At 40.3% G+C, this 21,337-nt stretch overlaps 1 protein-coding gene and 1 non-coding gene across 2 annotated transcripts; one reads left to right on the forward strand and one right to left on the reverse strand.

Moving 5' to 3' along the window:
• The first annotated feature begins 1,124 nt into the window (after nt 1-1,124).
• LOC107185495 (dynein heavy chain 3, axonemal) lies at nt 1,125-20,578 on the forward strand. Its single transcript, XM_015573187.1, has 12 exons — nt 1,125-1,643; nt 4,701-4,927; nt 4,999-5,268; nt 6,453-6,815; nt 6,888-7,098; nt 7,487-7,714; nt 7,769-11,593; nt 12,575-12,880; nt 13,024-18,060; nt 18,645-18,802; nt 19,340-20,108; nt 20,282-20,578. The coding sequence occupies exons 1-12, from the start codon at nt 1,125-1,127 to the stop codon at nt 20,576-20,578; spliced, it is 12,210 nt and encodes a 4,069-aa protein (XP_015428673.1).
• On the reverse strand, nt 2,754-2,825 carry Trnad-guc. The gene has a single exon. It is a non-coding gene; the product is annotated as a tRNA-Asp (tRNA).
• Nucleotides 20,579-21,337: the final 759 nt, after the last annotated feature.

Below are 21,337 nucleotides of genomic sequence, written 5' to 3' on the forward strand. Positions count from 1 at the left end.
ATGAATGATACTTTCAAAGCTTACAGAACAAAGGTAATTTTCAAGCTTGGAAAATGGCAGCGCATCTCGTACTTAAGGTAACGAATTTTAGTTTAGTTTGATAAAATTAACATTAAATATCCGAATGAATAAAATATAGTAACAAGAATATTTGATTAAGTGTTTTACTAATTTTCGTTCTAAATTCATAGAAGAAATGTGATTGAAACCGCACTTTCATGATATCTTTCTACATACTATGTATTACATATCGCCATGGTGATGTACTTGTTTACGGTCGCAACGTTTCGTTATCCGAAGACATTGTTGATTTGACGCAACTTTCTTCAAATGAAGGTAATGTATTTTGGAAAAAGAATGCTTTACATAATCTATTATATCATATATCAGTTCCCATTTCTCGCAAAGTTTTCAAAGTTCTTGATCCACTGAACCACAAATAGTGTAAAATTATTTCCCATGGAGGAATGGTAAAACAATAGATTTTAACAAAGAATGGATTCAAAGTTATAATCCTTTTTCAAAACTTGCTTGATTATTCAAAGGAGGCAAATGCAAACAAATTGTAGCCACCAGTTAGTTTTTGAAAATTTATTTTTTATACATTTGTAAACAATATTATGATTAATTTTGAGTATTTCTAGTTAGCTTATACTTACATTGCTTTTATAACATAGGTGTAATAGTGTAGGAAAAGTTTATCATATTCAGAGGTGTTATATACAAAAAAATCAAGATCATTTTTTATGAGAGTATAGCTTTTTTCTTCCTATTTATGTATGTTAATGCTTTTTCTTTATACATATAAGTATAAAATTATTTTATAATTTCTTTAATGGATTATTTTATTAAAATAAAATTGTTTAATTGGACAATAACATTTGGTTTTCATTTAAATGCATGTTTCCAATAATGGTGTTGAGTTTTTCATTTTGTTACAATACCAACTACAATAATGGAAAGACTATTTTGGTCAGTTTGTTAGCTATTTGATTTCAATATATATTGGATCTTTTGGTATTACAAATATCAATTTAAAACCAATTCATACTTAAATTTTGTATTTTATTGAATTTTATAATATTTTATTCGTCTCTTCTATCACATGATGAAATTGTAGAACAATGAGCAGAAAGAAGTACGATAAAGATTTTACTCAAGTACCATGGATACCAGCAGTCGAATCAGCCCAGGAATTGACAGAATTCTCATTGCATCAGGAATTAATAAGAAGACAGAAGTTACATAGAAAACCCTCTTGGAAGAAAATCACATTTAAGCAACATTTAAATAAATATGAGAAATTGCCAGACGATTTTGGCGCTGCGTTTACGACAACAGCATATCAAATTCATAACAGGAAGTTAATGAAAGAAAGGATACCTTTGAAAACAAGTCATCCTGCTTCCGATCAAATACTTACATCTCCGCCTTTGGAGTACCACAAACAGTATAAAGGTGAGGTTCGACAAGGAAAAGAACATGTGCATTTTCTACCAAGTAATATTGTTAGTTTGAAAGATTTAGCTGATGGTACATGGCTATCTAATAATCTTCGAAGAGAAGTTACTAATAAGTTTAAGAGGGTTGGGAAGATTAAAAAGTTGAAGAACGCTAAACAAGATCTCCCATCACAATGGAAGGTAAGATATTTTTTATTATTCGCATAAATAGAAAACTGAAAAAATGTTCTATTTAAAATATCTAAATTAGTAAGAGAAATAGTAAATTACAAAATATTTTGTAATACTAATTTTTAAGTGAACACAACAGTGCATAAAATTCAGCATTCTTACAAAATGAAGGCAGAATTGTGGGATATACAGGGTGTCTCAGGTAATTTGATCACCTCGAATAATGACTTAATGGTACATTTTATGAAAATTTTGAAAACATCTTATTATTTTGTAAATATCTCGTTAACTATTAGGTTTTAGGACGTATGAAGGTCAACACATTTTTACTCAGAATTGCATGCTCTATCGACCTATGATACAAAAAATAGGTCATTTTGTTAAAAAAAAATCAAGGTGACCTTGAAATCTTTGAAATGTCTCCACCCACAAAAAAAAGCACGTACCTTATAAGATGTGCCTCTTGATGCCATTCAAGTACCACCCCTCAAAATTTCCATAAAGTATACTGTTAAGTCATTATTCGAGGTGATCAAGTTAGCTGAGACACCCTGTATACACAATAACTAAAGTATCAAAGTTTAAGGCCATGTGTATATGTATGTATAATTTCGTACATATAATGATCATAAAAAATATCAAAAGAGCGTTTGCAAAAGGTAAAAATAGATCTACCACTTTTGTTTTTTAACATACGTTTATTCAGCCAAAAAAAATCATATAAAATATAACAAACTTAACAATGGTAACAATAAACAAAAAGAATTTCCTCAAACGTACAAAACAGGAGAACGTGGCTTAATCTAAGGGTGTACAGACTACAAACTCAATATCGAGTACGCGTAGTCTGGTGCGTCTTATTTTATTGCACTTATTGCGGTTAAGGTTAATGAGGTACAAAAGTGTTTGAAACTTAATCTATGGCTTAAAACTTAGTATAGAAACCGGCAGAAAAAACTATACTATACAATTAGGGATTTAAGGGGAAAGGAGAGGTGAGAAGAAAAATAAAGATAAAAAACTAAATTATACGTATAAACATATAACAATGTAAAAGTAACAATTCGTATAGCAAAATAATTGAATACAAAAAAAAGAAAAAAGCAAAAAAAATTATTACTCCCCGACGGGGAGTCGAACCCCGGTCTCCCGCGTGACAGGCGGGGATACTGACCGCTATACTATCGAGGAGGGAACGTTTGTACTGTAGTATTCTAAGGTACACATTTTTACATACTATATTCTTTGGTGTCTTATTATTTAGCGCAATTAACCTAAGTGTTCACATATTTTTAAAGCTAAACTTAACATCTAAGTACTATCTAGATATATACAAACTTGGCGATGAAACTGTAGCTGTGTCAAATCTTAATCTACGAGAGTTACCTAATTATATGTTAAAGCCACCAGTATTTGTCAGTATTTTTCCTGGTCTTGTCACTTAAATCTATCGCTGATAATTTATACATAAATCTTAAATTAATGTCGTCCGCTTGTAAATTTTTTTCGTATGGGATTTTTTTATCAAAAGTCCTTCGGTTGTAGTGGTAAATTAACGGTATATTGTCGCTATTTTGAATATACTCTTCGCCGTCCAGATAGACAAAGGATTCCGGAGGAGTGAGGTGAAAGAGTTAGATGAGATATTCCGTACCTTGGACCAATAATCCCTGATTAGTTTTAACATGAAAAAGTCAATGCGAACCAGCTTAGCCTCTTCATATAACTTATAATCACTGATCAGTTGAGTATAGTTCGACTCTGGCGATCTATACTTGCCCAGACAGGCCCTAATACATTTTCTTTCGAAAACTCGTAGTTTTTCCATTGTACCGGCGCAAATATTGAACCATATTTGACAGCCGTACGTTAGGATTGGTCTTATTAAGGTTTTATAACAGACGATCTTTACGGATTTGTGTAATTCTTTTGAGTAAAATAGTCTTCTATTTGCTATAAATGCTCTGCTGGCTTTTTGAATTTGTATGTTGACATGATTATTGTGGTTTAACTTGAAATCGAGGAATACGCCGAGATACCTTACTGTATCTTTGAGGGATTTTTTCATTTATATCGTGTGCTGCGTGTAAAGAGAATTTTTTCGAATTTACCCTAACGTCGTTGTTTGCACCCGAAATGATCGAAATGTATGGCCTGAACAATATTGTTTCACACTTTTGTGTGTTAATTTTTAATTTCCAGGTTTGGAAATAGTCCTGTACTTTTTCAAATAAATCCTGTAATTGTGTTTTTATGATCGATGGTTTGCTGTTTTTTTATGTAGATTAGTAGGTCGTCGGCGAAAGCTATTGCAGATTTGTTGTTTTTTTCGTCTGTATTGTTCAGGCCATATATTTGGAGCAAGTCGCTGATGTAGATGTTGAACAGGATAGGGGAATTTACTGTACCTTGTTGCAATCCATTTGCAATTACAAAGTCTCTAGGGGATTTACTATTACCTTCCGTGACAAAAAAGCGCTTCTCGTGGCATATTCCAAAGCATTTTAATGAAATGCTTGGGGAAATCTTTCTTCAATAGCTTGAAAAACAATCAATCTAGCCATACGGTTGGGATACTTATTACTATACTACCGAGGAGGACATGTTTGTAAGTTAACAAATGCAGGTACAAATTTTATTTGGTGAACTTTGGTTTCGTTACCGTTATTATTTTGTTATAACGATCATATAGTTATATACGTAACTTCTTATTGTAATTACTGTAAACGAGCGAAAAGACACGACAATATGTATATATATTCTCGTCTTTTATATATACATATTTATATGTATAACTTAATTTTATATCGCCGTGTCTATATTATAATTAGATTATTATTTAGAAATGGTTTGTGTTTTCATAGCGACTGCCGGCGATAATTGTGCTAAATATATAAGAAAGTCTTCTTTGATTGATCTATATGTTATGAATGTTTTAACAGATAAGAATTCTATATTTTTTAGTTTATTCTCTCGGAGTTCCTTTAATATTACTTTTGGTTCTGGATAATAAATATCATCAGTGTCTTACCAAAAAAAATTACCTGATTTCCGTATAAATTACAGAATCTCCAGCAGCATGAGGCTGAATTGCCGAAGTCGATAGAGGAGCAGAGGGACAATTTCTTGAAAGAAATTAGCGACAAAGAGAAGCGTTACACAGAGATAGAGGACAATGAAATAATTTATTGGAACGACCCTAAAATCACAAGCAATGAATTAGACAGTTACGACTTCAACAATCTTGAAGAAGCAAAGCGCTATATTGCTGATAAACTACAAAGACGAGAAGAGTAAGTTCATTAGATTCTGTATTTTTTTTTTATGTTTTATTTCTTTCGCCAGTTAATATGTATTATTCCAGCTTCGATGAACTGTTGGATAAATTGAAGTCTGAAATCATTGATTGTTACAAACAACATCTTCAATACACTATACTAGATTGCATTCTTGTGGATCTCGACGAAAGAAGACGATTGCGCATAGATACGTCGCCTGCGGAATATCAGCTTCTGACTATACGGGCACCTGTTCCTTGGCATCAGCCTAAACTCATCGCCGAGCATTACATGCAGTATAATTTGTTCACTGGAAATGAGATATTGAAAGATATTTGGGACCTAACCTCTTCCAAGTAAGACATCCACTGCAGCTTGTGTGATTATACAGTTTGTCTATCCTCGGATTCTAATAGAGAATTTGAACTTTTTATTTGGGTGTTTAAAACATAGACATATGTCTATGGTTTAAAATTATCCGCGACACTAGCGGTTGGTATACGAACTAATTTTAATGGACGACGCAGGTATACAATTTAGTACTGTCTACATATGCATAGTAGTTAAAAGTTGGAGTAGTTATTAAAAATAAAAGTTCAAAAAACTTTAAAGCTACGAAAAAATGGAATTTCAACAGCATTGAAGAACTGTATAAAAAAAAGGTTGTGTAACAGAGTGTAACGCTACAGTGAACAATAACGTAACGTTAAGTTTTAATAAAATGCTGAAAAGTGGATGCAAGTAAAATTGCAAGAAAAAATGTATTTGGAAATAGAGAAATGGTGGATAAACGAGCAGAATGGCTGAGAAAATTGAATATTCCCGACAATAAGAAAGATTTAGTAGTTTTCTCAAGACATTTTCGTGGAAATGATTACTGGTTTCCAGAGTTGGATACAACGAGTTTCAAGAAAAAATGCAATTCCAGTATCTGTAACTGTTCCCAAACAGAGATACATGTCAAAATTAAAAAGAGAAAGACTTGCTTGAAGGCGGCTAACAAAAACGTTATTACAGTATTAATTTTAAAGCTGCCTGTAATTGTTCTTTGCTCGCTTATGCCACATGTAATGATCATTCCACAATTTGCAATATTTTCGGCTTCGACCAAATTTCTGGATGACTGCGTTGCTTTTGTATATTCACAAATTGTATCGAAACGTACTGTGAACATTTTTACTACAAAAATTAACTTTCAAATAAACTATTATGTTACTGGTTCCATATAAACATGTAGTAAAATGTATACCTGCGCAGCTGAAACAAATTTCATTTGCTTCAGAATTTCAAGTTCTATCACTGTGCTGAACCTCATTAAAAAGTCGGGGTTAGATTTGGGGACCTTCTCTTGTCAGTGCCGAGGTGCCATCGAGCACTGATCGAAGATTTACTGTATGCGTTACGCAACACGAGCGCCACCGTTACCGCGGTGGTAGTTTCCTTTTGCCAATTGGATGTCTAGTCTCTTCTAGATATCAAGATACAGCATACTATACCACCTAAACTAGCAAGTGTACCCCACAGCAATTCATTTCTTCAGGTACGAAGACATGATGATAATCAAGATCGAAGAAATAGGTGAACTCCCCGTATCAGCTTTCCTACTAGAGTCCAGAGTGACTGCAGTGTGCAACGAAAAGACGAATGACCTTATACAAGGGTGGCTGGCTAATATTGCTGAAATTTTTCTGGAAAAAAAGGACGTTTGGTCCTGTTTGATCGAGGAGGATCGTAACGCATCTAGAGCGATGATCGAACGATATTTTTTAAGCGTGAACTCTCTATTGTCTAAACAATTACGAAGGATGGCAATGAAATCGTTGGTTAGTGTCAGAGAATTTTTTATGGAATACAGTGACGGAAACTACTTCGAGGGTGATTACGAAGACCTAATGTTTTACAAGTACGGGATCTCTTGTCTTTAGATTATATTTATACTTTTTTATGGGCAATATTTACCTCATACGTATTTCAGAAAATCTTTTCTAACGGTATCAATTGAACCGGAACTCGGCACTTCTTATTTGCATTGTAAACCAAGCATCCAGGAGATACGGTCAATAATTTCACTGTGTATCCATAGGATCATTCAAGTTGCAGGATCAATTCCTAGAATTGAAATGCTTTTATTCCCTGAACTGGAAACGCAGGAGTATTTGTTTCCCGTGTTGCCAGATGAGGAAGAGGTAAAAACAAATAAACAATCAGTTATTTGCACTATTGTCTTTTCGTTTTTGTATCAAATAAGCAGACTGCGGATGTTTATGCAAATATAGATTTTTAGGGGTTAATTCACAGGAACTGGATTGAAACCAAGATCTGCTTACTTTAATTATTATTCTACCAGGTTTCAAAAAGAATAAATAAATTAAAATTTATCAAAGTGTAGTGAATTCTAAAGAATCGTGTGTGCTATAAAGGCATAAAATCTGCGGTTTACAAATCAGTTTCATTTAATGTTGAACGTTCCTAACCTATAAAATTAGTTCTCCGCGCCTAGCACTTTTCGGAACCATTAAATTAATTACGGAGAAAATGATTAATACATTATGTATTTGTTATTACATGCTGCAGATATCAGAGATAACCAATTATGTAATGGATATTGTTAATGTGCACATCATGGGTCCAGAAATTTATTTAAAATGTTACGAAGATTTATTGTACATTTTAAACGGCGAGGCGAAACGAAATCTAGATAAATTCTTCACGACCGATCCGTTCCCATTTTTACGTGAGTTTGAGCAAAGAATACGTGGTTATGACAGTCTCAGAAAAGAAATTCTGACATTTCGCAATAAGGTAACTTGTTCTGATTTATTGTTGCAATATACTAAAAACAATATAACTTTCCAGATTCCTCTGAATATGATCGAAATCGACTGTTCGTTTGTAAATGACAGTATAAGACAAATTCTATACGAGCTTCGAAGTCAGATCTGTGACCATTTCGCCGACGAATTACGTGCCAACAATCGTGACCTGTGCTCCAATTTCGACACAATAGCGGAGAACATCTCGAAGATGCCGGAGAAGACGCGGGACGTGGTCGAGCTGTACAATTATTTATGCGAGAGTCGTGATTCGACCATGTTCAACATGAAACGACAATTGACCCGTTCCATAGAATTGATATTGTTCCTATTTGATTACCAACCGCCGACAAACGACGACATCCAGTTGAATTCCCGTGCGATCACGTGGCCGAAGGAAATGGACACGGTTATGGAACTGGCGAACGCCAGATTGAACATGCGAAAGGAATTCCTCGAGGAAGTTCTGTACATGAGAAAGGACACGTTCGAGGAGACCATCCAGAATATGCAATCGGCGATCGAGCAGTTCAAACGGAAGGACCCGCCGATATTGTCGATGACGGAAATGGAAGAGGCGGTGAGAGAGGTCGAGCAGCTTTCCGATGGAATGGAGGCGATCAAGAAAGAAGCGGAGGAGATCAACGAAGAAGAATCTCTGTTGGACATGGAATTAAGTCCTTATTTGGCGTTGCCCACGATGGCCAGCATAGTGAACACGTTGGACACTGTTTGGCATACCGCGTTGAATTTCAACGTGAACTTTGATAAATGGTACTACGGACCGTTCGCAGGCCTTGACGCCGAGGAGATCAGCGAAATTACAGAAAGTACCTGGCGAACGTTATACAGATTATCGCGTGTTCTTACCGACGTTCCTGGCGCTAGGCGAATCGTGGAGACCGTCAGAGCTAAGGTGGAGAAGTTCAAACAGCTAATCCCGGTGATGCAGATCATATGCACGCCTGGATTGCAGAAACGACACTGGGATCAGATCAGTTCGGTAGCAAACGTGCAGGTGGTGCCTACGGACACCAGCAGCCTGTCAGACATGATAGAGTTCGGGTTGCTGGTCCATATAAGCAAGCTGGAGGAGATAGCGTCCGCTGCAGTTAAGGAGCACGGGCTTCAACAGAGTTTGCAGAAGATGAAAGACGAATGGACAACCGTGGAGTTCGAGTTGACGGCTTATCGAGAGACAGGCGTGCATATCTTGACGGCTGTGGACGATATCCAAATGCAGCTAGACGATCACATCTTGAAGGCTCAGACCATGCGGAGCTCTCCATTTGTGAAGGCGTTCGAGTATGAAATGCAAGCTTGGGAGGACAAATTACTCCTCATGCAGGACATCATCGATCAGTGGCTGCTCTGTCAGGCAACGTGGATGTACTTGGAACCGATTTTCAGCAGCGAGGACATCATGCGTCAGATGCCAACCGAAGCGAAGAACTTCCGACGTATGGACAAGATCTGGCGCGGTATCATGAGGTACGTCGTCGAGAACAAACGTGTATTGGACGCAACAAATATGCTGAACATGTTGAACGAGTTCAAGCTGTGCAACACGTTACTTGATGAAATACAGAAGGGCTTGAACGATTATCTCGAGAAGAAACGGTTGTATTTCCCGAGGTTCTTCTTCTTGTCGAACGACGAGCTCCTGGAGATACTATCCGAGACCAAGGATCCACAAAGAGTGCAGCCACACTTGAAGAAGTGTTTCGAAGGCATCAGCAAGCTACGGTTTACCCAAGAGGAAGAAATCATCGGCATGTTGTCCGACCAAGAAGAATACGTGCCGCTGAGCGGAAAGATATATCCGGCCGATGCCAAAGGTATGGTTGAAAAGTGGCTAAGCCAGGTTGAGGATCTTATGGTCAGTTCTCTTCGTGATATCGCGGAGGAAAGTATAATATCGTACTTCACCGCTGCCAGGGAGGAGTGGATGTTCTCGTGGCCCGGTCAGATCGTTATTTGCGGCAGTCAGGTCCACTGGACCAGTGAGGTATGCGAGTCGATCGAGAGTCATACCACCAGGCAATACTTGGAGACCTGTAACACTCAAATAGAAGAGACCGTTAGCTTAGTCAGAGGTAAACTAGACCCAGGAGCTAGGACAACGATCAACGCTCTGATCGTGATAGACGTGCACGCCCGAGACGTAGTCAGGTTACTGGTCGACAGACAAGTGACCGACGTTATGGACTTCGATTGGATATCGCAGTTGAGGTATTACTGGTTGGACAACAGCATCACGGTCTCGATGATCACGACCAGCTTGGCGTACGCCTTCGAGTATCTTGGCAACACCGCCAGACTGGTGATAACTCCCTTAACAGATCGTTGCTACAGAACTCTAATGGGCGCCTTGAAATTAAACTTTGGCGGTTCTCCAGAGGGGCCGGCTGGTACTGGTAAAACAGAGACAGCGAAGGATCTCGCGAAAGCTGTCGCCAAGCAGTGCGTTGTGTTCAATTGTTCAGACGGTCTGGACTACAAAGCAATGGGCAAGTTTTTCAAAGGGCTCGCCCAGTCCGGTGCTTGGGCCTGCTTCGATGAGTTCAACAGAATCGACCTGGAGGTGCTCTCTGTAATCGCCCAGCAGATCTTGTCCATACAGATGGCGATAAGCATGAAGCTGGAGAAATTCCTGTTCGAGGGAACAGAACTGAAACTGAACCCCACATGCTACATCATAATAACGATGAATCCTGGTTACGCCGGACGCCAGGAGCTTCCTGATAATTTGAAGGTCCTGTTTCGCTCGGTAGCGATGATGGTACCCGACTATGGCATGATAGGAGAGATCACGTTGTACTCCTTTGGTTTCATAGACGCCAAGAATCTCGCTGAGAAGATTGTCCACACGTACAAACTGTGCTCCGAGCAGCTCAGCTCGCAGAATCATTATGATTACGGTATGCGAGCGGTGAAGACCGTACTGATCGCCGCTGGGAACCTGAAGCTGAAGTATCCGAACCAGAACGAGTCCACGTTAGTTCTTCGAGCGATCATCGACGTGAATCTCCCGAAATTCTTGTCCCAGGATGTTCCTCTGTTCCATGGTATATACACCGATCTATTCCCAGGCGTTGAGCTACCTAAGCCGGATCGCGACGAGCTGATAGATTTACTGAAAGTGATCCTAGAGAAGCGAAATCTGCAAGCCACGGACTGGTACATGGAGAAAATCGTTCAGATCTATGAGATGATACTGGTGCGACACGGACTGATGATTGTTGGACGGACACTTAGCGGGAAGACGAAGGCATATCAATGTTTAGCCGATGCTCTTGGTGATTTAGCTGGCAGACGACGCGCTGCTATGAGAGAGTTCCCAACTGTTTATAAAATCATCAATCCTAAGGCTATCACCCTGGATCAATTGTATGGAAGCTTTGATCCGGTGTCACACGAATGGAGCGATGGTGTTCTGGCGAATATGTTCAGAGAATTCGCCCAGTCTTTATCACTGGACCGCAAGTGGATCGTCTTCGATGGCCCCGTCGATGCTGTATGGATAGAAAGCATGAACACTGTACTAGATGACAATAAGAAGCTTTGCTTGATGTCTGGGGAGATTATCACCATGTCGCACAAGATGAATATGATGTTCGAACCGGCGGACCTGGAGCATGCGTCGCCAGCTACCGTTAGCAGATGCGGAATGATTTATATGGAACCGTCTCAGCTCGGTTGGAGCGCGCTGTTTGAATCGTATAAGGTGTATCTTAGAGATAAGCTGCTGTTCGAACAATTTGAATTGGTTGTGGAATTGGTGGAATGGTTGACAGAGTCAATTCTTATTTTCGTGAAAACTCGCTGTAAAACGTTCGTAGAAGTGTCTGAACTTCACATGTTCCTGGTGAGTACCCAGTCAGCTTAACCTACAAGGCCAAATTTTGTGCAATGCCTTATAAAGTTATGGCTACAAGTTTGATGCAAGATTTGCTATATGGCAGCAAATTGGTAGCAACATATGCAGAAAATTGGCTTATGCAAACCTTGTTCCAGTTTTACCCTCAATTTTACATAGGTTATGTTGCAGGACTTTCTGCCAATTTGCTTTACCATTTTGTCAGCTGGCGTTGCTTGCAAAACCCAAGTCAAATGCGGAAACAGATGGCTATGGTTTTTTTAGACAAATTTTGACATTTATTGCTGTCAATTTGCTCGAAACTTGTACACAACTGGTTATCAGGGTATTGTCACAAATGTATGGTGTAAATGCGTATTAGAATTCCTGGCCTGACTAGGTCAGAAAATGGATGGAGGTACATGTACGACATATTTATAGGTTGATGTCTCCATTAAGATTATAGCGTACTTTCTTTTGATCAGTTTTACGTGTTTAACCGAAAAACATTTCTTTCATTAAAAGAAATAGTTTTATCCGTTGAATATGAAGCACTGCTTGATACTTAATTAAAATCTGTGAGCAATTGCCAGTTTCCCTATAACTGTCACCTCAATGATTAATGTAATTCTGATATATTTTAGCAATTAATTTTGAACAATAGACATAGCTTGAGTAATATAATTACAGCTCTTTCTTCTCAAATTGCATTTTCATTTTGCAATATTAATTTTTCAGAGTCCCAATTTAATAATATAATTTTTGGTACACAATTCTTTATACATTACGTTTTTTTTTTTTAAGTAAATTTGTTATTTACCCTATGTGTAATATACATGTACAATTGTATGAAAATTTCGCCTTTGACTACTGATACCAGCCTACTGGATTCTTACTGTCATGTATTCGGCAATGCGTTAGGTCAGGAATGTCTGGCGCGTATGGTAGACACATAATTTAGTAAATAATTACTCTAATTCGTTATTTCAGTCCTTTACAAGACTTCTCACTGCAATGTTGAGTGAGGAAACACAAGTCAGTACCGTCTGGCTGCAGTGTATATTTTTGTTCAATGTGGTTTGGGGTATGTGTTCAACTTTAGTCAGCGACAGCAGAAAGGCCATTGATGTTTATTTAAGAAAATTGTTACTTGGTAACGATGACGATTGTCCCAGACCGAAATCATTTAAATTGTCGAAACAACAGCTATTTCCTGATAAAGGCACAATTTATGATTGGATATATGACAAAAGAAATAATGGCTGCTGGATATCTTGGATGGACCCGACATTAGTGGTACTAAAAATATCTAATTCACATTCAACTAACATCCTGTACACTACATACCCTGTAGTATAATATTCGTTCCTCATGCTACATGAAAACATTCCCATAAAAATGGTAGCATTCTAATTTCAACAAACGACTATCTTTTCCAGATATCATTAATACCAGAATCGAAGTCCAATCAATTGATCGTGCCAACGTCTGAAGTAATAATCCAAAATTTCTTTCTAAGCAATTTGCTCCACCGATCAGTACCTCTTTTATTCGTGGGCCCAACTGGTACCGGCAAATCAGCTGTCACGTTAGATTACCTGGTATCTCTGAATAGAGACAAATATCTAGAAAATGTGGTAAACTTCAGTGCCTGCACTACTGCTAACCAGACGCAAGAAATGGTCATGTCCAAGCTGGATCGTAGAAGGAAAGGTGTCTATGGCCCACCGATGGGAAAGAAATGTATACTATTCGTGGATGATTTAAGCGTTCCGCAGAAGGAGGTGTACGGTGCTCAGCCGCCGATTGAATTGATTCGACAGTGGATAGATCACGGGCACTGGTTCGACGTGAAGGACACAACGATGCTGTACTTGGTGGACATGTTCTTGATCGCTGCGATGCTGCCACCTGGCGGCAGCTCGAACATGGTCACGCCTAGGTTAACACGACACACGCAAATAATCGGGATCGACGTGTTCGAGGAAGAGACTATGTCGAAGATTTTCTCCACGATCCTGGAGACTCATTTCGGAAAAGGATTTCCATCGGAGGTTTCGAGGTTAGGGAAAATGGTCGTGAACGCCACCATGGACATATACTTCGCGGCCATTCGGAATTTCTTGCCCACCCCGGCGAAGAGTCACTATACATTCAATCTGCGCGATTTCAGTCGTGTCATCAAGGGTATACTATTGGTCCCGGCTGCCAGGATGCAGGACCCAGATAAATTGATCAGACTCTGGATTCACGAGCTGTACAGGGTGTTCAATGATAGATTAGTGGACCAGAACGATCAGGACATTTTATTCAAGATGGTTCAGTACACTTGTTACGACCAGTTGCGTCAGCCGTTGGAGAAAGTTCTTGCCAGACTTTTGAACGAAGGGGAAAAGGATATTACGAGGTCTCACATCAGTGATCTCTTCTTTGGTAATTACATCGAGCCGGACGCTGACCCCAAAGTGTACGACGAGGTGGTCGATTTAGTGGATCTGCAAAGTAAAATGGATTATTATTTGATGGAATACAACATGCTCTCAAAAACGCAGATGTCTTTGGTCCTGTTCCGATACGCCATCGATCATGTTTCCCGTATCTCACGCATACTCTTGCAGGAAAATGGCCACGCCCTTTTGGTGGGAATAGGTGGATCCGGCAGAAGCTCTTGCGCCAAGCTAGCGACTAGCATGTGCGAATACGTGATATTCCAAATCGAGATGACCAGGTTGTACGGATTCAGTGAGTGGCGGGAGGATATGAAGAACCTGCTGTTGCGTGTAGGTTGCGACGGGAAGTCAACAAGCTTCCTCTTCGGCGATCATCAGATAAAAAAAGAAACCTTTGTCGAGGATATAAATATGATCTTGAACACCGCGGATATACCAAATTTATACAATACCGAGGAGAAGGCTGAGATTCTAGATAAAATGTCGGGTTTGGCCCGTGACACGGGTGGCAAGAAAACAGAGACTACACCGATGACCCTTTACAGTATGTTCCTGGAAAGAGTCGTGAAGAATCTACACCTGATTCTGGCTATGTCACCGATAGGAAACGCGTTTCGAAACCGTCTGAGAATGTTTCCGTCCCTTATAAACTGTTGTACCATCGACTGGTACACCATCTGGCCGGAGGACGCTCTGGAGAAGGTGGCCCGTATGTCCCTGCAGACCTTGGACATCAGCGAGCACCTAAAGGAGAAGTGCGTGCAGATCTCGAAGGGATTTCACACGAGTATCACACAGGCAAGCGAAGACTACTTCAAAACGCAAGGTAGAAGGTATTATACAACGCCCACGAGCTTCCTGCAGCTGATCAAGCTGCTCTGTACATTGTACGACAAGAAGATCCAGGAGATCACGTTGCGGCAGAATCGTTATGTGACTGGACTGGAGAAACTGGACTTCGCTGCTGGGGAGATAGCTGTGATGAAAGAGGAGCTGCAAGCGCTGCAGCCGAAGCTGTTGGCGCAGTCGGAGTTGAGCAATAAACTTATGATCAAGATAGAGCAGGACACTATCAACATAGAAGCAAGGAAGGAAGTGGTTGCTGCTGAGGAAGCCTTGGCGAACGAGGCCGCAGCTGCTGCTCAGGCGATCAAAGACGATTGCGAGAGCGACCTGGCCGAGGCCACACCTGCCCTGGAGGCTGCCCTAAACGCGCTGGACACACTGAAACCCGCGGACATCACCATCGTACGGTCCATGAAGAGTCCACCGGCTGGCGTCAGACTGGTAATGGAGGCTATCTGCGTTCTGAAAGGCGTCAAACCTGAAAAAGTCACGGACACGGCGACCGGTCAGTCCACGGAGGACTATTGGCCAGCCTCGATAAAGGTGCTGGGCGACATGAGGTTCCTCGAGAGTCTTAGGAACTTCGACAAGGACAACATACCGCCGGCGTACATGAAACGGATCCGTGAGAAATTCATAAACGACAGAAGCTTTCAGCCGGAGGCGATCAAGAAAGTCTCCACTGCCTGCGAGGGTCTCTGCAAATGGGTCAGAGCAATGGAAGTCTACGACCGTGTGATCAAGGTGGTCAAACCGAAGCAGGAGATGCTAGCCGAGGCGGAGGCGGCCCTGGCCTCGCAGATGGAGGCTTTGAATGCGAAACGGGCTCTCCTGCAGGAAGTCAGCCAGAAGCTGCAGGCGTTGAACGACGAGTTCGCGGAGTGCATGAGGGAGAAAAAGAAGCTGGAGGATCAGATCAACTTCTGCATGCAGAAGCTAGATAGGGCTGAGAAGCTGCTGGGTGGTCTGAGCGGCGAGAAGAACAGATGGAATGAAACAGCCATTGCGTGTGGCGAGAGTCTCCATAACGTGATTGGTGACGTTTTACTATGCTCTGGGGTGATAGCCTACCTAGGGGCCTTCACGATAGACTACAGGACCAGCCTGATCGCCCAATGGCACTCATCCTGTCGAAAGTCTGCAATCCCATGTGGCTTGAAATTCAGTCTGATTGATGTTCTAGGGAAACAGGTGGAGATCAGAGCGTGGACGATATTCGGCCTACCAGCGGACAATTATTCCGTGGAGAACGGTATTATCGTGAAGAACGCCGATCGCTGGCCGTTGATGATCGATCCCCAGAACCAGGCGAACAAGTGGGTGAAGAATATGGAGAAGGAGAATAAACTGATGGTGATCAAGCTCTCCGACCCGAATTACGTGAAAGTCGTGGATACTTGCATACAGCTTGGAACGCCAGTCTTGTTGGAGAATATTCTAGAGGAGATAGACGCCATACTGGAGCCGGTGCTGTTGAAGAACATCTACAAAGAACGTGGGGTACTGTATATGAAGTTTGGGGAGAATGTGATCGAGTACAACAGCGATTTTCGTTTCTACATCACCACTTGCCTGAGGAATCCTCATTATTTACCAGAAGTGGTCGTCAAGGTGACCCTGTTGAACTTTATGATCACTCCACAAGGCTTGGAGGATCAGCTTTTGGGTATCGTTGTCGCGAAAGATCTTCCTGTACTCGAGGAACGCAAGAACCAGTTGATAGTGGAAGGAGCGAACAACAGGAAGATCCTGGAGGAAATCGAGGATAAGATATTAGAGGTGTTGTCGTTGTCGGAGGGTAACATATTGGAGGACGAAACAGCGATCACGATACTATCCACCTCGAAGGTGTTGTCCGAGGATATTCAAGCGAAACAGAAGATCGCTGCCAAAACGGCCATCGAGATCGACAACGCTCGTAACGGGTACACACCTGTGTCGGAGCACGGGTCAGTTCTGTTCTTCTGTATCTCTGAACTGACCAACATCGACCCAATGTACCAGTACTCATTGGTGTGGTTCATTCATCTTTACGTGATGGCGATAGCAAACAGCGAACAGTCCAAGGACCTGCAGCAACGGATAAAAAGTCTTAATAAATATTTCACTGGGAGTATCTACAGGAACGTGTGTCGGTCCCTGTTCGAGAAAGACAAGTTGATATTTTCCTTTGTCCTTTGCGTCGGTCTGCTACGCGCTGCTGGAGAATTGGACGAGGATCTCTGGACGTTTCTGCTGACCGGAGGAGTGGCCCTGGACAATCCGTTTCCGAATCCTGACCCGTCCTGGTTGACGGACAGGTCGTGGTCCGAAGTGGTTAGGGCTACAGCCTTGAGTGGGCTTACAGATTTGAAGGTGTCGTTCCAGAGGGACACGTCCAAATGGAAGGCTTACTACGACTTGTCCAATCCTCAAGAGAATCCTTTTCCGCAGCCGTTTGATCAAACGGATGGCATGACGAAGCTGGTGATCCTTAGGTGTATAAGACCGGATAAAATTGTTGCTGCTGTACGGACCTTCATCATCCACCATATGGGACAGTCTTTTGTGGAACCACCGCCGTTCGACCTGCAGGCGTCCTACAACGATTCCAGTAAAGTGACCCCGCTACTTTTCATTCTGTCGCCTGGATCCGATCCGATGGCTGGATTAATCAGATTCGCGGAGAATTACGGGATATCCAAGAAGAATCTGATGACCATATCGCTGGGCCAAGGCCAGGGTCCCATAGCAGCCGGTATGATTGATTCAGGCCTGAAAACTGGGGAATGGGTGGTGCTGCAGAACTGCCATCTGGCGGTCTCCTGGATGAAAGATCTGGATCGAATTTGCGACGAGATTATCACGCCCGAGAACACGCATCCCAAATTTAGGTTATGGTTGACCAGTTATCCGTCCAAAGACTTTCCGATCTCGATTCTACAGAATGGGGTGAAGATGACCAACGAGCCGCCGAAGGGCCTGAAAAATAATTTATTGAGAAGCTATCTGAACGACCCGTTATCGGACCCGATGTTCTATAGTAATTGCAGACAGATTGTGGAATGGAGGCATCTTCTGTTCGCTTTGTGCTTCTTCCATGCTGTCATTCAAGAGAGACGGAACTTCGGGCCGTTGGGTTGGAACATTCCGTACGAATTTAACGAATCGGACCTTCGAATTAGTATTTTGCAATTACAGGTAAAGTTGTTTAGAATGTATTGTAAATTATACAGGGTGTAACAAAAGTGTTGTAAGTTCCTGAAATGGATCACGCTTGAGGTGATCTGGAACAAGTTTTTCCTTAGGAAAAATCTTATCCGAGGCTTTGTTAACGAGATATTAACGAAAAATCCCGACCAATCAGAGCGCGAGGCTGCCGGCTGAGCTCTGATTGGTCGGTGTTTTTCGTTAATATCTTGTTAACAAAGGCTTCTATAAGATTTTTCCTAAGGAAATACTTGTTCCAAATCACATTACGAATGACCCATTTCAGGGACCTGCAACACTTTTCTTACACTCACTTACTTCACTGAAAAGATTGTAGGACCAGAATTATCTTAGGAAATAGGGTATTTTATGAGAACAAGTAGATATTAACTAATGAAATTTTAGGCATAGCAATTTGAAATAGTAACCATTTTGAAAATATTGGTGCCATTTAAAGCAGAAAGTAATGTTTACACAATTCTGATGGATATAGTGAAATTAATTTGATTTAGGTTGTATAAGACAAATTTAATAAGATAATCTGTTATTTTATTTATCAATGCATTTCTTTTAAGCTCTTTTTAAACGACTACGATACAATACCTTTGGACGCACTTCTCTATCTAACGGGCGAGTGCAATTATGGTGGACGTGTAACAGACGATAAAGATAGGCGTTTGTTAAATTCGTTGCTTCAAGGATTTTACAATCACAAAGTTATTAAGGAACGAGAGTAAGCCATAATCATAATTTTAATTATACAGCATTATACAACGGTAGAATGAATTTTGACCTTTGATTTATCCGCGAGGAAAAGTAATGAAGAACTACACGTATTATGATTAATTATATCCGTTGTGTCATTTTTAAATATTATATATATTTTTTTAAATGTAACAGAAAATCGATTTTCAGAAAACACGTGGCTCTATCTACGGCGAAAGGTCCAAGCTATTAAGCAATTAGTACCATATACTTCTCACTAGACAGCAACACAAATCTTTTTAACCATACGACCGTTATGAATCGAAAAATTTAATATTAATTAAAAGCGCCACAACTATCATCAAAAGTTTACGGGAATTCAACATACAATTTGACACAATTGAACAAAATACTTCAAATAAATTTTTACGGTTTTTCATAGATAAAGAATCGTTACATACGTGTAAAAAGAAACATCCCTTTCATGCAACAACATTTTTATTGTACTAAGTGATAATTCAATACAACCAACAGATATTAAATTTTTCTATATTTTTCAATACAGATACTGTTTCTCACCAAGCTGTTTGTATCGCATGCCGCCAAGTACAGACCATGACGGATGTGTAAAATACATTCGTAGCCTGCCAATAGATCAGCAACCGGAGGTTTACGGTTTGCATGAAAACGCAGATATAACGAAAGATAATCAGGAATCGATGCAGTTGCTCGATGGCGCTCTACTGACACAGCCGCATATCACTGGAGTCGGAGTCGAACGAGATGTTGACGAGATGGTCTTCAGTTTATGCGACGATATATTGTCCAAAATAAGGAAAGCATTCGATGTGATAGAGGTCGCCAAGAAATATCCAGTGCTTTATATGAACAGTATGAACACAGTTCTTCGCCAAGAACTAATTAGATTCAATGATCTGCTGGATGTAATTGACTATACTTTGATCAACGTTCAGAAGGCCATAAAGGGTCTGGTTCTAATGTCTGCCGAATTGGAAGAGGTTTTCACGAGCATGAGCATTGGCAAAGTGCCTGGAGCTTGGTACAAAAAGTCATATCCCTCGTTGAAACCACTTGGCAGCTATATTAACGACTTAATAGACAGACTAGACTTCTTCCAAGATTGGATAGACAAGGATGCACCGATTGTGTTCTGGATATCTGGTTTTTTTTTTACTCAGTCATTTCTTACCGGTGTTTTGCAAAACTTCGCCCGTAAGCATAGGATTCCTATCGACAGACTAGATTTTGAATTTGAGGTGACTAAATACGAAAGTAGTGTTGACAGTAAACCACCTTACGGAGTATATATAAAGGTAATTTTTCTGTTCTGTTTCACGTAATGTTACATCTTCAAACTACGCTAAATGTAATGGTCATAGAAACTCTGAAAACAGTTGGTACTCTTTTCCAAAATGGCGAATTTTATTCGTAGGAATTTCTAACGTATTACACAAATATTTACTGTATAGATTCTTTCATATTTCAGGGCTTATTTTTAGAAGGTGCTAGATGGAATAGAGAAAAGAGAGCAATGGACGAATCGAAACCTAAAATAATGTTTGACGTTTTACCGGTAATATGGCTACAGCCGGGTATAAAGACCGAATTCGCCACTAAACCTGTATATCATTGCCCAGTGTACAAAACAAGTGAAAGGCGTGGCGTTTTGGCTACTACTGGTCATTCCTCCAATTTTGTATTATACATATTACTCACGACACATGACAGTGAAGCTCACTGGATTAAGAGAGGCGCTGCATCTTTGTGCCAGCTTGATGCCTGATCTCTGAAGATACAAAGAAGTAGAGGAAATGCAAATTAAAGTAGCTACCCAAAGCCATGAAAGAATATGACTTAAATCTTCACATGAAATTCAAAATGCACAGTGCAATTCTTTCAAGTATGGTATTTGGTCTCAGAGATGTTAGTTTTTTCACTATAGGTACAACGAATTCGTAGTAAACAAATTATTATCAAATCATCTGAGTGCAAAATTATGTACTAATTAAGAAGAAAGTTATATTAAATGCTTAATGATTGATGAAATTTCGGATTTTAACCTAAAAGGGGCATTTGTCGACCGAAATTGAAAGCACGTCGTGCATGCGCAGGAAATCACGCGATCAACCGGTGAAGCCCAAGGGTCTTGCAAACCCACTTGATAAGTGGATGCATCAGATACTAAGATGCATCAACTCCAAGTGGTTTTCTGTAATACTCCGGGAACATCAAGTCTAGTATTACCCTTATGGATGACTGACAAGACCAAACATTATCATGTATTCCCCAGTGCCTGCTCCACGCCAGGAGACAACGGAATGTAGGAACCCTTAACGTAAAAGTAGTTTGCCTTCGTGTGTTGTCTATAGCATTACCCCAGCGGTAAGTGGCGAATACAAGAAACAGCGGAATTAATGTATTCAAAAAATACGGCGATATTACATTTGTGTCCGTTTTTAACCTACCAGGTACCACAACAATCTCTCCTGACACGAAAGAAACAATCGAATGTGTAATGATATTGGAATAGTGGCTATCATGT

The sequence above is a fragment of the Dufourea novaeangliae genome, unplaced genomic scaffold, assembly GCF_001272555.1.
Source record: "Dufourea novaeangliae isolate 0120121106 unplaced genomic scaffold, ASM127255v1 scaffold48, whole genome shotgun sequence".
Taxonomy (NCBI): Eukaryota; Metazoa; Arthropoda; class Insecta; order Hymenoptera; family Halictidae; genus Dufourea; species Dufourea novaeangliae.

Coding starts and splice junctions, on each gene's coding strand:
- LOC107185495 (XM_015573187.1), top strand. CDS start 1,125: ATGAGCAGAAAGAAGTACGATAAAGATTTTACTCAAGTACCATGGATA. Junction 5,269..6,452: donor TGGGACCTAACCTCTTCCAA/GTAAGACATCCA, acceptor TCATTTCTTCAG/GTACGAAGACATGATGATAA. Junction 11,594..12,574: donor CTGAACTTCACATGTTCCTG/GTGAGTACCCAG, acceptor TCGTTATTTCAG/TCCTTTACAAGACTTCTCAC.